Source organism: Myzus persicae, unplaced genomic scaffold (assembly GCF_001856785.1).
Source record: "Myzus persicae strain clone G006 unplaced genomic scaffold, MPER_G0061.0, whole genome shotgun sequence".
NCBI classification, from domain to species: Eukaryota; Metazoa; Arthropoda; class Insecta; order Hemiptera; family Aphididae; genus Myzus; species Myzus persicae.
In genome coordinates, this window is record NW_019101568.1 from 1,746,065 (window position 1) to 1,762,589 (window position 16,525).

General features: G+C 27.1%; 2 protein-coding genes across 2 annotated transcripts in view; both read left to right on the top strand.

Moving 5' to 3' along the window:
- The first annotated feature begins 417 nt into the window (after positions 1 to 417).
- LOC111029614 (aminoacyl tRNA synthase complex-interacting multifunctional protein 1) lies at positions 418 to 3,996 on the top strand. Its single transcript, XM_022308680.1, has 5 exons — positions 418 to 712; positions 1,327 to 1,464; positions 2,654 to 2,801; positions 3,264 to 3,415; positions 3,582 to 3,996. Exons 1-5 carry the CDS (start codon positions 650 to 652, stop codon positions 3,939 to 3,941), a joined length of 861 nt encoding a protein of 286 aa, XP_022164372.1. The 5' UTR covers positions 418 to 649; the 3' UTR covers positions 3,942 to 3,996.
- A 1,908-nt stretch (positions 3,997 to 5,904) lies between these two features.
- LOC111029566 (PDZ domain-containing protein 2-like) overlaps positions 5,905 to 16,525 on the top strand; it is a 36,770-nt gene continuing 26,149 nt past the window's right edge. Inside the window, exon 1 of the mRNA XM_022308606.1 lies at positions 5,905 to 6,043. Within this exon, the coding sequence (XP_022164298.1) occupies positions 6,020 to 6,043 (24 nt within the window). The 5' untranslated portion in view covers positions 5,905 to 6,019. The remainder of the gene's footprint in view (positions 6,044 to 16,525) is intronic.

Sequence of the window (16,525 nt, forward strand, 5' to 3'; positions counted from 1 at the left end):
AACAATATTTGTGTACTGTAATAATAATAATATCATTACACAATTGGTATCTGGGTATAGTTCGAATTTTGAAAATATTTATCAAATTTAAAATTTTATTATATAATTTAACTTTTATAGCTAAAGATTGAAAATTTAAAATAAAGTTCTACGTAAATAGGTTGTACATTTATACTGTATTCTCAATGAATTGTGTATTTTTAAATTTTAAATTACGATATTGTGTTTTTAATAACTTATTAACTACATTTAACTATTTTCATTATAATTATTATAATGAAAATTATGTTATCGGTCTATCAATATTATCACATTTTGATAACTGCAAAAAAAGGGGCTAAATGTAGGCAATATTATATACGGACACAAAAAATTTTTTCCTGCGAAGATCCATTCGTGTACTTTATGGTGTTATCATAGAACAATATGGTGTTATCTACATGCTTCGCCGATTTTGGATTTGTTTTTTTTTTTGTACTCGGCGGTCGTCACTGTCTCGTCAATATTGCATTTTTAGTTTTGGCTACACAATACACATTACCTACCTATTAGTGGATTATTTTGTAATTTAGTATAGTTTTTTTGTTTAATTAATTAAATTATAAGTTCAATACAAATCTTAACAGTTTTCTCATTATAACACATAAACATGAATGTTGCAAGAAAACAATTAAACACCATAAAAATTTTTCATGCAAAACTATTAGATACGGTAAAGTACTATTTATATTAGTTTCTTCATGTAAACTTATTAGTTATTTTATACTTCTTATTGATATTTTATATTATAAGAAATAAAATACCCAATAACTTCAATTCATTAATATTTGAAAAAAAAAACAAATTTTAACTCCAATGATAAGGCTTTAGTCGAGACTTAAGTGTACCAGTGTTTGGAAGGAACGGAATCCTGGAACGAATTCCTTTTTAAGAAATGACACGTTGAATAAATTCATTTTTATAAAAAAAGAACGAGAAAATGAATGAGATTTTCAATAAAAAATAACATTTTTAGTTTCTTTCGGGTTCCAATTTTCAAAAAAATTTTTTTTCTCAATGTGTTAAACACCAATTAGTGATCGTTATCGACTATTGGAGTTAATCGTTTAATATAATATTAATTTATACTGTTTTCAACATAATAAATATTGGTGAATACAAAAAAAAAAAAAAATATATTCAATATTATATTCTTAAATTAAATAGTAAATAATAAATGTACTTATAGGCATGTATAAGTATAATTAAAAAGTTAAGTTCCTAAGTATATTCATGCAAAAAAAAACATTAACAGTCTAATTTAACTAATTTGTGCAATTTTTATAGTTAAAACGACATCAAAATGATCTTGCCAATAACTACAATCAAGATATTGAACGTCTTAAATTAGAACAAGAATCATTGAAAGCTCAAGTTGAAACAGAATTAGCAAGACTTAAAAAACAAAAGATTCAAACCGGAAATGTAAGTTAAATTATTATTTTGTATTTCAGAAACGTCATTTAAACTACAATTTGTAAATCTCAAAGAACAAAATCCTGAATTAATCTTTCTAAATACCTATTAATGACTACTTTTTTTTAGATTTTTTTTATGATTATAGTATAATAGTAATGTATAAATTACTAAACAGATATAGATACTATAGGTATTTTTATAATTATTTTGCAACTATTCTGTGATGACCTACGGTATTACAAATATTTTTCCAATAATTATGTGTATCATCTATACGATTAATTACTGGACACCTCATGAAACAAAAAAAAATTCAACATACATGTGTGGCTTACTATCTTTTCTATGAGTTAACATTATGGGAGAACGTCAAACCTGAGTGGTCCATTCTGTAGCATTTAAAATTTTTTAAATGATTCCACTTATTAGCAAAAATGTTTTTTTGTAATAGGTTATACTAAATATTGTCGATTGTTCATAATTTGTCAGTTCCCAAGCGGGAACATTTAATTACTCATACACAAAACCTGTAACTTGTATTTGAATAACAAAAAAAGTAATCTAGTTACCTTTTAGTTTTGTAACTAGTAATGTAACTTTGTTACTTTTTGAAAGTCACTTACCCACACTAGTTTCTGTACAGCATAGTACATTACATGGATTAGATGGTTTTATTATGGTAATATTTAAATATTGTTATGATGATAGGAAAAATATTTCTTATTTTTAGTTTTATCCATAAAAAAAGCTAGAAATGCAATATGAATAGTTTATAATGTACTATGCTAAAGATAGTTAAACATTATATTTCTATATCTGCATCTTCAATGAAGATAAAACATTAAAAGGCTACCCTCCTAGCATATGCCCATATGCTGTATATGAATTTAATTGCAATCGAGTTATGACTCATGTTATTAAGTGGATTAAAATATATTTTTGTTTTATTGATTAATAATCAGAATCGTTGAATAAGACTTATTTATTAATTATTTATTAACGGGCTCAATCCTGTACAACAGTTTAAAACATACTACAATACATAACTTAAATAATTAATGCATATAGCACATATAATTTTTATATGAGATAATAATTCCAGTAATAATAGTACATATAAATGTATAGTAATACCCAATTATAATTTTATAAGTTTTGATAAATAATACATTATACTAATATGATTTGTTTACAGGACATTAACATAGAAGTAAAGAGTTCTATTGATGATGTTAATAAAGAAGAAATTTCGGCTGTGAAAACGATTGCAAATGATAATATTGATGTTAAAAAGAACAACCAAACTATTAAAACTGAAAAGAAACAAAAAAAAAATAATCAAGGTGAGAGAAACAATATATTTAGAGTGTATATTATTTATATTAACACGTTGACTGCCATGCGGCCTTAAGAATATTTATTATTTGTGCGCCAAGTTCATTTTTCAATGTCATTATAAATTTGTATATATACTATTGAATTAAAAAAAAAAAAATGTTAAAATTATGTTTTATACATCTAAAAATTGTAATTATTCCCGCTACGCCACAGCGCATTTTCTATATCATTATTGTAGCGCCAAGGAAAAGTTAATAATATAAATCCAAATTAATTTACAGCAGCCTTCGGCCGTATGGCCTCCTATGAATGATATGGTGCGGCAGCCGGCGGTCTAAAAATTATGAATACTTAATTATTTTTATACGGATGCCGGCGGCGGCATGGCAGTCAACGTGTTAAATAAGAAATTTAAAAAAATTATTAGGTAATTATTATACTGATGTACCTAATAAATTATATTTTAGCTGTTCCTGCAAAAAGTACCATTACCACACCAGTAGATTTTGGTAGATTAGATTTGCGTGTTGCTAAGATTTTAAGTGCTTCCAAACATCCCAATGCTGATGCTCTGTATGTAGAAACTATAGATGTGGGAGAAGAAAAACCAAGAAATGTTGTATGTAGATAAACATTATTATTAAAAAAATAGTAATAGTGATATATTTTTTAATTTATATCAGATGAAATTTTATTACAATAATTAATGTACTCTATTTTTTGAAAAAAAATGTATATTTAACTTAACTATTATTTATATTTTACTAATTTTATATTGCTTCTAGGTAAGTGGGTTAGTGAAGTTTGTTCCATTGGAAGAAATGTCTAATCGCATGGTTGTGTTGTTGTGCAATTTAAAACCATCTAAAATTAGAGGTGTTTTATCTGAGGCAATGGTAATGTGTGCTAGCTCACCAGAACATGTTGAAATACTGGAACCACCACCGGGTTCGGTGCCAGGGGATTATATAAACGTAGATGGATACACTAGAGCTCCAGACAAGGTATTAAAAGTATTTGAAGAAATTGCACAGGATTTGAAAACAGATGAAAATTTACAAGCTACTTATAAAGGAATTCCTTGGACAGTAGCTGATAAAGGAGCTGTTGTAGCAAAATCTTTAAAAAATATTAAAATTAAATGATTAAATATGTACTCAACATAAAAACAAAACAATATTATATATTCATTTTACATTGAATCATTATAAATTTATAACTAATATATTTTGTATTGTATTTGTTTTTATTGAATAAATCTATGAAATACATTAGTCTGTACATTTTAATTTATACTATTTTAAAATTTTTATTTATCTTAATTATTGTTGGGTCTTAGAATATTTCTAACTGTAATAGGCTCTTGAATATGGTACAATGCTTATTGCTCAGGGATAGAATTAGTATTTTCAGATGTTTAATTGGGGTAGGTATTTTCATGTTTTATTTACATATTGTATTGTTTTATAAACAACAAACAATGTGGCTGATGGGATGTAATAGTAACTGTTAATGCAGTACTTCTCTCAGTTTGCGATACCAGTATACCACTTGGACAAGTTTTTTCTTGTAGTACCTACAATTTGTATATCACTAGGACTAGTGCAAATCTTTGAAATCAAAAAAATTTATAAAAATAATTCTTATTTGCAGTTACTTAATTTCAATTAAAATGAAAACATCAATAATATTTAGCGCAAATTAAGATAGTAGTATATTATCTAAAAACCTTGGTACCTATTTAGTATTTACCCACAGACAATAATATAGATTATATTTATTATATAACATGCACTTACACCAAACCCGATAGACCTATACTAATTGACGGAGCATGTCCGATTGCAAGCCAAAAACTGAAAAACCAGACGAGTTACTATATATAAAATATATAATAAAAATTTATCCATAATTTGTTTAATTCATTTGAAACTTGTAAGAAATATTCATGAATCATGATACAATACGATAATTACGTATTTAGGTTTTAGGTATTTATGGGTTAATGCCTTAATAATTTAATATGCTGTTTTTGTTTTTAAATATGCACAATTTATGTACATGCGCATAAGTGTGGAACAACACGACCAGTGCAACTACTGCTACTCACGTTCACCACGGGAAGTCGGGAACTACTAACATCAGGCCCATCAGGGACGGAGTAGCAAATCAGAAAATCTGGAATTTCCAGATGAACCGGAACGCTACAATAATTAAAAAAAAATTATTTTTAAACAACAATATTAGTATAATCAGTGCTCAATATTGTTCAAAATTTCCAATAATAGTTATAATGATCATTATTACAAATAAATCTTGTTATAACCTTAATGTACCATGCACCGTCTATAATATAATATAATAAAATATCCTTAGAAGTATAGCCTGATGCCCTGATGCCATGATATAATATTAGCATTTTACTATGTAATCCGATAATCGTCATAATATAATGTCGACGATTAAAGTCACGAGTGTATGGTATTTTTTATTTATAATTATAAATTGCGACAAACCTAAAATTTAAGGAATCAAAAATAGTAGGCGTTCAGACATTCAGTAATAATAAAAAGTATTCGGTTTACGGTTCAGAGTACTCAAAAAAGTGTTTGAATACTTTTCCTTAAATACATTACAACACCGTAAAATATAGGGTATAATGTATTATAGTGCACCTGGGTAACGTACTATGTTTAGGTATACAAACGTATAATATACCGAACTATTGCACATCCTAGACAGCCGCTGAAATGGCCAATGGGTCGCCATTAGTCGATGACTCTGCCGGTTAGCGCGCGCATAATAACAACACTATACATATATATTGGAACATAATAGCCGTACCTGTATAAAGTAATCTATATATAATATATATATATTATATGACACAAATGGAGTAGGTAGGTACGATAATAATAGGTACACCATACACACGAATAATGTAGGACATCGATGTGACGCGCTCGAGACTATTCACCGTGAGTACACGCTGTACGCCTGTACACTGTACAGTATCGCAGGTATGGGTGAAGCGAGAACAACCGTGTGCATTGCGATTCCGTTGGCATAGGAAGTAGAGCCCCACGCGATCGTGTAGCGTGTAAATGAGAAATATAGCCATAATAATAATAACCGCGGTCGTACGGTTCCAGTGTAGTCGTATTTTTGGTTTTTTTTTTTCCAGTGCTCTCGTGATTCGTTTTACAAAATATAAGATATTGTCATGTTTAAAACGGCTGATAAAGAGGTAAGACATTTGCTTTCGATAATTTAATACGATTCGGCACCCGATGACACGATTAAGTATTAATTATAGTATTGATTTTATAATATACAGTATATCGTACGATTTATGGTAATAGTAAGTGTAACACAAGTACCCGATAATTAGTTGTTAATGATAGTGCACGTGGGCATAGAAAAGAGTGGAAATATGTGGGGGTCTACAGACTACAGTACTATATATATACGATGTATACCTTTTTTTCTTCGGCATCGAAGACCGGGGGAGAAACTGTTGTTAGTATTACTTCCTCTCCGACCCTATACATGGTATACCTATGCAAAGCATTTTACTTAGCTTTATTTCAATTACCGTTTATAATGTTTACAGTTAAGATAATAATATATACTATGGATTATATCATATTCATATTTAATTATTCCTATTCTAAATAAAAGAAAAATATGTCATGAAATAAATATAAGTATAATTTATTACAAAGTAGATGGTATCTTTTCGTAATAAAAATTTTTATTTCGGTTTTTTAAAACTAAATTGATGACAATTTTTTTTTAATTTAATATACTTCTTAATATCTATCAATAAATAAAAATGTATTAACTAAAACTTATATTTGAAATATTAAAAATAATATATTGTGTCCAGTCATTATTAAAATTCTCAATAGTGAATAGATTATTTAGGTAGGTACCTACTTTATTACTATAGTACCTACTTATTAGCTACCTACACTATTATATTAAATATAATAAAACTTTATAGACTAACTGAAAAAACTGAAAAACTGAATTTAGTCGAAGTTACTTTGATTATTATTAAATCGATAGTTGTATTCAGGCTTAGCCAGGTACATCCGGTTTGCTTAATCATTGTATCACTGTCTGTTATTTTGTTACTATTTATTTTGTCATTTAGGTATATTTTACAATGTCAATGCTCAAACTTGGGCTTAAATATTTTAACATAGTGAAAGCTCAAACTTGAGGTTAATTATTTTTATTGCGTATACGGCATACCTTACACAGTATGGGAGGGAAATCAGAACTTAATTTAATCGTTTCCAGATATGGCATGTGACTTATGAAAGTAAAATGTTTGTAAAAATGAATAACTACCTACCTACTGAAACGTTTTATTAGGTTTACTGTACCTACAGTATAATCATTAAAATATATAAATGTGATTTTTATATGAATATTAATAAATATTATATTTTGTAATCAGTCACCTAACTAAATATTTTTATTTATGATTATGATACACTCAGTAGTATAATATTACTATACACATTTATTGCCCAAAAATCAGTGACTCGTTTTTTTTAAAGTGACAACCCCTAAATTATAGATATTTAATTTTTTGCGTCACCTACAAATATTTTTTTCATGTTAATGTATATAAGTTATATGTTATATGTTGGCATGTTGTCGTGTTGATGGCCCTAAATAATTAGTTTACCACCTCTTAGAAGATCGTGAAAACATAAGTGATAGGTATTTTGTTAACTAGGTAACTCTAACTATTTAAAAATAAAAAAATGGTTTTATAAAGTATATCAGTATATAAAAACTATAATATTGTTTTTTATCGAATACAATATAATTAGAACCTCGGTGTTGGAAATTATAAGAAAAAAATTAGTTTACAGAAAGTAGTACCCATTCTTTTGTTCGTATAATTGAGTGATTAATTTGTTTCAAAAAGTAAATAAAAACTATGTAGATGCATACAATATATATTATGACCTACATTATTGACATAGGTAAATTATTATATTATAATGAATACACGTCGCGATTTTTTCAGCAATTGATGTGCAAATTGATATTAACACGTGGATGGGTAACGTGTATAGAAAATCTCATGTAATACATATTTCCATAGATTTTAAAATGGTATTGGTAGTTATGTTTACACAAAAGTAAAATAATATAAACTACAGTGCCCATAGTCTATAGGTATAGCTGTATATATTTAGGTATACATAATATAGTGAACTAATATGAGAATATAAAATATGTGTGTACCGTGTAAAGGTATTCGAAGTACCTCTACTATTTTGTTATTCCATGAACTTAAAAAGCATAATTTTAAATTTATGCCGATGTTGTAAATAGGTACGTGACGGGGTTTATGTATTAGGCAACAATGACAATAATTTGTTTTCATTGTTAGACATTGATACACTAACTACATACATTGTATTCCCGTCAGTTTTAGAAAGTGTCGCAATCTTTCGTTTATAGGAGACTCTGCAGTTTGACAACTATATATTATATATATACTGTAGCATATTACATAGGTATAGTATGTGATATAGAAACTATAATAACGAAATTAAAAAACGATTAAATATGAATCCTAAACAAAACCAAATTATCTTAACATATACCTCACTACGTCATACTATGTATTATTATTGTTTGAATATATAGAATTATTAACGTTGGAATTTTGTACTTCATTATAAATTATAATATACCATTACTATACTATCACATATTATGTACACTTAACAGTTTTAAAATTATTGTTAAATTTATAAAATCTATAATCAACTACTGTATACTTACCGTATCATCTCCGCTCTCGAGTATTAGGTTCCTACATCATATATTATTTTAAATTCATCAATTGATAAGTATTATAATATGAAAAGGTGTTGTAGCCTACTGCAGAGCGTGTCAATAGTTTAGAAATTTATTTAATGTCTGCAGTATATAATATATTATATATATAAAAAGAAAATACCTTAAGTCATCTATTATAATTTTAGGTTGGCATTTTTAGAAATTCTTTCGTATTTTCTTGGATAATTCTTTTTGTTATGTTTTGTAGTAAATAGTTGAAAGAAGAAGATATTCCTATACGACATACGCATATAATATGTATTGTAGGCGTAGCAGGCAAACGAACACACGTTGCATACAAAATATCTTTCACGAGGGTCAGGTGAATTGTGCTAATTTTTAAAGAGATTCATCTCTGAATCTTATTCCAGAAGTTTCTCAATGGAACCCAAATTCTATTACAATTTTCAACTAATACCCATTGACAGGTCAAATTAATTACATTCAGAGAAGTCACCTTTTTATTCGTATTATTTAATACCACCCGATGAGTTTAATTTTGGATGCACACATGTGTTGGCTTTATCAAAAAAAAAAAAAAATTATAAAACGTGAAGAAAATGAAAAATGCATCATTTCCAGTCTCGACAAGCACATTTTTGTTATTAGACTAGACACGCTAATGCCTAATAATATTTTGTGTCTAAAAAAACAATAGTTATGTATAACAGTATGACCTGATTGATTAACGGATTGAAATTAAAATTAAAATTAGACAAATCTATAAGACAACTACAAATGTAATAGTGTAATATATACAGTACGTCAGACGTTGTCAGTACAACAGTATCTATACTTATAAATGTACATATTTCCACGGGATCATCCCCCAATAACAGAAAAAGAGCATTTCTAAAATAATGTGTTGGAGAAATGGATGAGATTTCTTAAAGTCTCAAATCTTGACATCACAATCGTTTTTAAGATGCTTGTAAAGTCAACATTTTTGTGCATAAAACATAAATAAAAAAAACTAGACAATTTCAAATGTCTATAAATAAGTGAAAAAGAAACAACATATTTTCCATTTTTAGAAAATACTACAATTAATATTTTCATGAAAATTATATGTATCTAAGGATATTTATTTTTTAATTACAGCATGAAAACTAAACAATTTTGTTGAAAACTGGTGTTGCATAAATTTAAATTTTTTATTTTTACAGTGAAAAACGTATGCACCACGAAGTCCTATACTGCACAAATAAACCGGCAACAAAAATAATTCACATTAATTATAAAAAAATTCATAAAAAAAAGAATTTAAAAAATTTGATTCTATTTGATTTGGTTCTCAAAAATATTTTTTATATTTTTGGTTACTAAATTAATTATTCACGAGAAACCGTGTTTTAAATATTTGAAATCCTTAGCTATAAAAATTCAACTTTTTTGAAAACAAATTAATTTGAAAATTTTCTCGATTTTGATGAATTTTGTGGAAATTCGATCTTTAAATTCTCATAAGCAAATCGTGTTTATGTATCTTCAATGCTTTTGAGTTGTTACTACAACAACGCATGTGAAACTACAATTTTTTCAAGATATTTTACCCAGAGAAAACTTTTTAATAGAATTTATAAAAAAAAAACTAAAATGTTGAATGTCTATACATAAAAAGCTCTAAAAAGTCAAAATTTTATCATTTGTATTTAGCATATATTATTAAATAAATATTTGGTGACAATTTCAAGTATCTATATGGTTATTTATTTTTGAATCACAACAAAATAAGAAAATCGTTTGATGAGAAATCATTATTTTAGGGGTGTAGCAAAATGTTGAACTTATACGCTCATAAAAAATTAATGTGGGTTTCCGGTAAAAATTTATTTTGTTAAAGGTATAGAAAAACTTATGAGAAATATTAGATTCTCAGAAGTATGACACACGGGATTAAAGAATTCAAATTTTGTCAGTGTCCGATAATATAATAGAATATGACGTATAAGATTATAATATTATAATTTGTGATTACATACTATCTACGCGCGCCTGATGCCGAAGACAAAGCGTGGTCGTATGACGGAGCGGTATCTGGTACTTAATAATGATTACAACCAAGGTAACCGCAACCACTCCGTTTGCCAATCGACAGGGATTCCGCGAAAGAAAATGTGCAGCAACGGTCAAGGAAAGTATCGAATGCGCTGCTTGCCTCCGATAGTCCGACGGGATTCATTCTAATATTCTAAATTGTATCTCCACCGCGAGTCGCGACTATCGTTTGACACGAATGTTATTCGATTAAGTTTTTGACACGCTAATCGTTACTGCAGGTCCCTAATACGCGTACCTATGGTTTTTGCATTGTTTCGTGTCAATTTGTTCTCATTTTATTCGTAACGCGACCCGATCGGTTCTGCCACACGCAAGAAAAAAAAAAAAATAATATTATTATATTCCAGACCACCGTGTCGTAGAGAAACCACTACAACCGTTTGAGCGCTATATAATTATAGCTGATGGATTTTACGCGGATCCGGGTTTGAATTTTGGAGTAGGCGCCCGTTATACAATATATATTTTGCAAATTGCAGACCGGAATGGAATACTTTAAGCTCCGTATCTTAAGCCGGTATGTTTATAAATAATGTGTATTAATTATTATTATTTATTACCTATTCCTCTACATTTTCGTTTTAATCCTATCGCGGCGTACTCGCGGCTTATTTGTTGTTATTATTATCGATGTACATAAAATCACACGATTAAAGAAATTTAATCGTACACACAACATATTGCATTGACGCGATTACGCTATAATGTTGGTGTCGATTTGTTCAATCAGTTCAAAACCCATTATTGACGAAATAAAGACAATGTAAACCATTGTTTGTGGTATTTTCGACACTTTATAATTTAAATCAATTTTTTTTAATATCTACGTTTTTCTCAAATGATCAAATATTAATCACATTTAATTTTTAAGTATTCTTGATTTCTTTTTATTTAAACCATGGACTAAGATATATCCATAGGGTTAAAGATAAACCCTATATAGGTTTTTGTAGGATTTGATTAATCATAATTTAGCAGGTACGTATGAGAAATATTATGTGTATAATATTATAATATGTTCAAACATTTAGGTAGATTTGTTGTGTTGTATGTATGTATTAGTATTTAATTTTAATTGATAAAGGTACCCGTGTACTTGAGTATTTAGAGGTAATTAATACTTTACTTTACTAAGATACTATACTCAAAACGCATCTTTAAGATTGTTTGCGGAGAAGAAATTATAGATGTATTAATATTGACTATATTGACTATTTACATTCATTCATAGTTTATTACTTTATTTGAATTGCAGGCACGCGCTTTCGAATCACCTTGTATGTAAAGTGAACTTAAAAACTAACTAACTCGCTTTTTTTTGGAACCCAAAATGTATAATCAATGAAAACTTATATGGGTTGTGTAGTAGCAAATGACCAAAAAAAATTTTTTTTAATTTAAATTTTAAAGTTGAATTTATATCATACATATATAATCCATGTAGACATCTAAATCTTGAATAATGTTGGAACACTTACAACGTTTTCGCCTTTTTTATTTAAAAATATGTTATTAGTTTTTAAAAAAGTAATGAGTAGGTTTTTATTTATTTTTAACTATTTTATGTTTAAGCAAAATATCTCTGTATAATGTATATACATACAATCTAAAATTCAAGTAAGTATAAGACATAAATTCAATTGATTTTAAGATATTATATGTTATTTATTTATCTATATTAAATAGCATGTTATCAAATTTATGACATTGTTGTCATTTTGCTAAGGAAATTCCCTTAAACTCTTTCTAAGGTTAAGATATGAACCATTATATATAAATTACTTTTTGTCTCACATATTTATTTCACTCTCCAGTTTTTCGGTATTTCATTTTTATAGATTTTATCATAAAAATTATAACCTCAAAAAAAAATGGTTGCAAAAATTGTGTTACGACTTACGAAGGCTATCTAATTTTTTATATACGTCATTTAACCACATTCAACACTTACTATACAGTGACTTCCCCGGGCTTACAAATATTTATTTGATTAATAATACATAACAACACAACAATATAGTAGTTTATACGTGAAACGCGCGAAGAATTGATAAAACAAAAATCTCATTTATGGAAAATTCATCATTGTATTTTCGTTTTTCGTAACATATCTATCTCTCTCTCTTTCTCTCTCAACAAAAATAAAAATATAAACACTATATTATATAGAATATGTCTTATGTACTATTATCTGTTAAGTACATATATATTATAGTCACAATAGTCAGATAGACGACAATAATAATACGCTGTAGAATGCTCTATCGCTATGGGTTCTTTTTAAAGAAAGTGTGAAAGGAAAACGCGTCTTCAATTCATTGCAGTACCTATCTATTCGAAAGGCAATTTATTTACGAAGTGCTTTCAATTATTGACCAACTAGTGGGCTCAAAATACAAATGTACACTGTGTTTTAGTAAAATGTTCAGTCCAATGTCAGTTATTATTTTATAATTTGCACGTATTAGATACACGAAATGTCGATTTTATTTATTCATTATCAATGGATTTTAGAAAAGTCGGAAAGAAGCTATGCAGTACCTATAATTAAACATAATAGTAAATACAAGTTCCTATAGATAGCCTACCTAAAATTAATATTATTTTTTATTTATCTTTTGTTTTCAACGATTATCTTCACTATCTATAAACTACATTTAAATAATGTCTAGTTTTATTAATTAAAGTTTAAAATATTATTTTGGTATTTTAATGAATTTAATAAATATAATGAGTAATGACTATTAATTAATCATTAGCCATTAAGTACTCATTAGAATAGACTCTAGGACCTAGGTATTAAGAATTTAAGTTATTCAAATTAAATATACTATATTCTTGTATATTGAAGTAAATCATTGGACAAAAGTGGTTTTGTAGAAATGAATATCTAAGACCGAAGGTCTACTGAAGGGCATAACATCAACATATTTTAATTTTAATATAAGTAATTGTATTTGGTATTTGAGGTCTATAGAACTCGAGATAATACTGGATATCTGAATTTGAAATTGATGTCTATTTCCTATTAATGAAAAAAGAAAATTTTGATATAACTAATGTTTATTTTTGTAATTGTAAAATTTATACCTGTGTACCTATTACAGTGTATCTGTAAATCATGGTAAAAATCACAAAATAATATTGTTTTGGTAATAGTTAATATTACAGTTATGTATACATATAAATAAATATAATACTAATTAATACTTGTACCATTTCCGTACACCAAGTTGAAGTAAAAATATATTTTTCAATTTAGGTCTTTTAATTAATTATATATTTGATATTTTGTTACAAAAGTGAATTCTAATTTTTAAAGACGGTACGATACAACGTAGTATATATGTCTATCGTATATGCCTAACATAGTAACATTATATAAAGGTACACCAAGCCACGTAGGTAATCTTAACAATGAGCATTGAAAGTAAATTAATGCTATGCGTGAATACGAGTTTATTCTTCGTTTAGATCAGACGCCATGAGGATAAAATAATACAATAAATACTGAAATGTTATTATAAATGAAAACTCGATATTCAAACAATGTAGCTATTTAAATACAATAATACAGGGGTGACTGGTGGTGATAAAATACAATTTCTGTAAGTACCTAATACGCTTTGCTATACGTACAGTACATAAATGATATCCAGCAGAGTACGTCTTACTTCCATCCACATAAAATAAACTATTTATCTAACACACCTAAGTATTGTGATAATGTCATGTTTGATAAACATTACTTACAATCCACCTATGTGTTTATGTAGTCATGTAGATGTAGGGTGACCCAGTTTGGTAGCGTAATTTTGTTTCTCATTTCTAAATAGATACGTTAAAAAATAATTAATTTATCATAAGACCGATACACGGGAGAAAGTTAATTTTGGATTTAGTTACATATATTTGTTGGGACTATATAGGTATCTAATATAAACATATAATATATGGTTCTAACAAAGAAGTAAGAAGTAAGAACTAAAACTGATGTGATAAATTAAAAATTGAATTGACGTATTTTTATATACATTTTCAGTGTTATCATATAATATACATCATTTGTCCATTTTAAATTTACAATTCGTATTAATTGTATTAATTTAGGTAAACTTCAAATCAATTTTATAATTAATACGGTTGAAGTATTGAAGAAACAATAGTTCAATAGTTGCACCTATCACATGAGGAGCTTCGTAGTTGTCATATAGGTACAGGTAAAAAAAAAATATACAATATATAAAAATAATTAACCAAATAAAAAATATATGTATATATCTATAGTGTTAAGAAATTAAGTTGAAAAAAATATTATACTTAAAAAGGGAGACAAGTAGGTACCACTCTGATGTACAGTAATATTCACTGAACTTAATTGAAGTCTTAAATCCGAATTCAATGATAAAAAATAACAATAAACTTTAAAAGTATCTAGTAGGTACCCAAGAGTAATATTTTTAAATTACAACAAAAATAAATAAAACCGTTATTCTTTGTTTAAATATATAATTTAGTCAATTAGTCAAAATTTGATATTAGAATATCTATGAAACAATTTGTTCCTATATATTTTTAGACTTTTTGGTACAAACATGAATTAGGTACTTACGATTGACCTTGTATAATGTATTCAATTTTTAAGCCTTAGCTAAATATTTTATACATTTTGAACTACCATATACATAATATAAATGTTTGTAATTTTGACGAATTTTGTCTAACATTCAAATGCTTGTAAAAAATCATGCCCCCTATCTACCTTTAATATTTTTGAACTATACTATTATAAATGTATTACAACTTATGAAAAATCGGGTTGGACTGAGTAAAAAATTATTGATCGACAATAATAATTAAAAAATACAATTTTACGTGCCTATAAATACCTCAAATGGAGTCAACATATTTTGAAAATGTAAAATGGTCATATAAAAACGTTGTCAACACTTCAAGTATTTATAGATATTCCTTTTTAAGTTACTATAAAAGAACAAAATCAATTTAGTTGAAACCTGGTTTTGCTCAAACATTTTTGCTTTGTTTGTATTTTGATTTTGAAAATTCCTGAGAATTTTTCATTTTTGACCTCTGAAATTACTAATTACATTAATTTTCCTACGAGAAAGGATGCCGAGGTACCTAGATAATCAAAGTATTTTTACTGCTACAAAAGGTGATGGACAGTCAGGAAAAGAAAAATTGCTCCTCTTAGAAAATAGAACGATAAAATGAGTAACTATTTTGTTGCAAAATTATTAAAATATATTTTGAGATTTAACTGAATAAAAAGAATGTTTTTCTAAAAAAATATTGTCAAAACAAAATAATTATAGTATAACTTACGTTGCAACTTCCACTTTTGATTGATAGAAATTCTTTGTAAGGATAACCATCATTATTAAGCCAAAAGCTATTCAATAATTCGTATTATGGTATATTGTGTTACCGTAAGTCAACTATAGGAGTTTATGTTTAAATGTTTAATAAATACCCAACTAAATAGGCAAATAGATTAACAAAATATTTAAAGTTAAAACAAATATATATATATCATCAATATCAACAAAGTTATATTAAGTTAAGTATATTAATTTATATTCTTGAATGATCTTTACTATGTCTCAAAAGAGAACTATCACTTTTTACGCATTGTGAATGATTCGAGAACTTAGTGATCACTCTAACACTGCGGAGCTGATGGGAGATGATGCCCTTCACTGACGTAAATTGGTTGGCCGACTGATTATTCTCTTTTGAGACAGATTACCTATAGTTTCTGAATTATGTTACG

Excerpts from the sequence above, each read along its gene's own strand:
- LOC111029614 (XM_022308680.1), top strand. The coding sequence starts at position 650 with ATGAATGTTGCAAGAAAACAATTAAACACCATAAAAATTTTTCATGCA. Across the intron at positions 713-1,326 it reads ATGCAAAACTATTAGATACG|TTAAAACGACATCAAAATGA; the intron begins GTAAAGTACTAT and ends CAATTTTTATAG. Across the intron at positions 3,416-3,581 it reads AAGAAAAACCAAGAAATGTT|GTAAGTGGGTTAGTGAAGTT; the intron begins GTATGTAGATAA and ends TATTGCTTCTAG.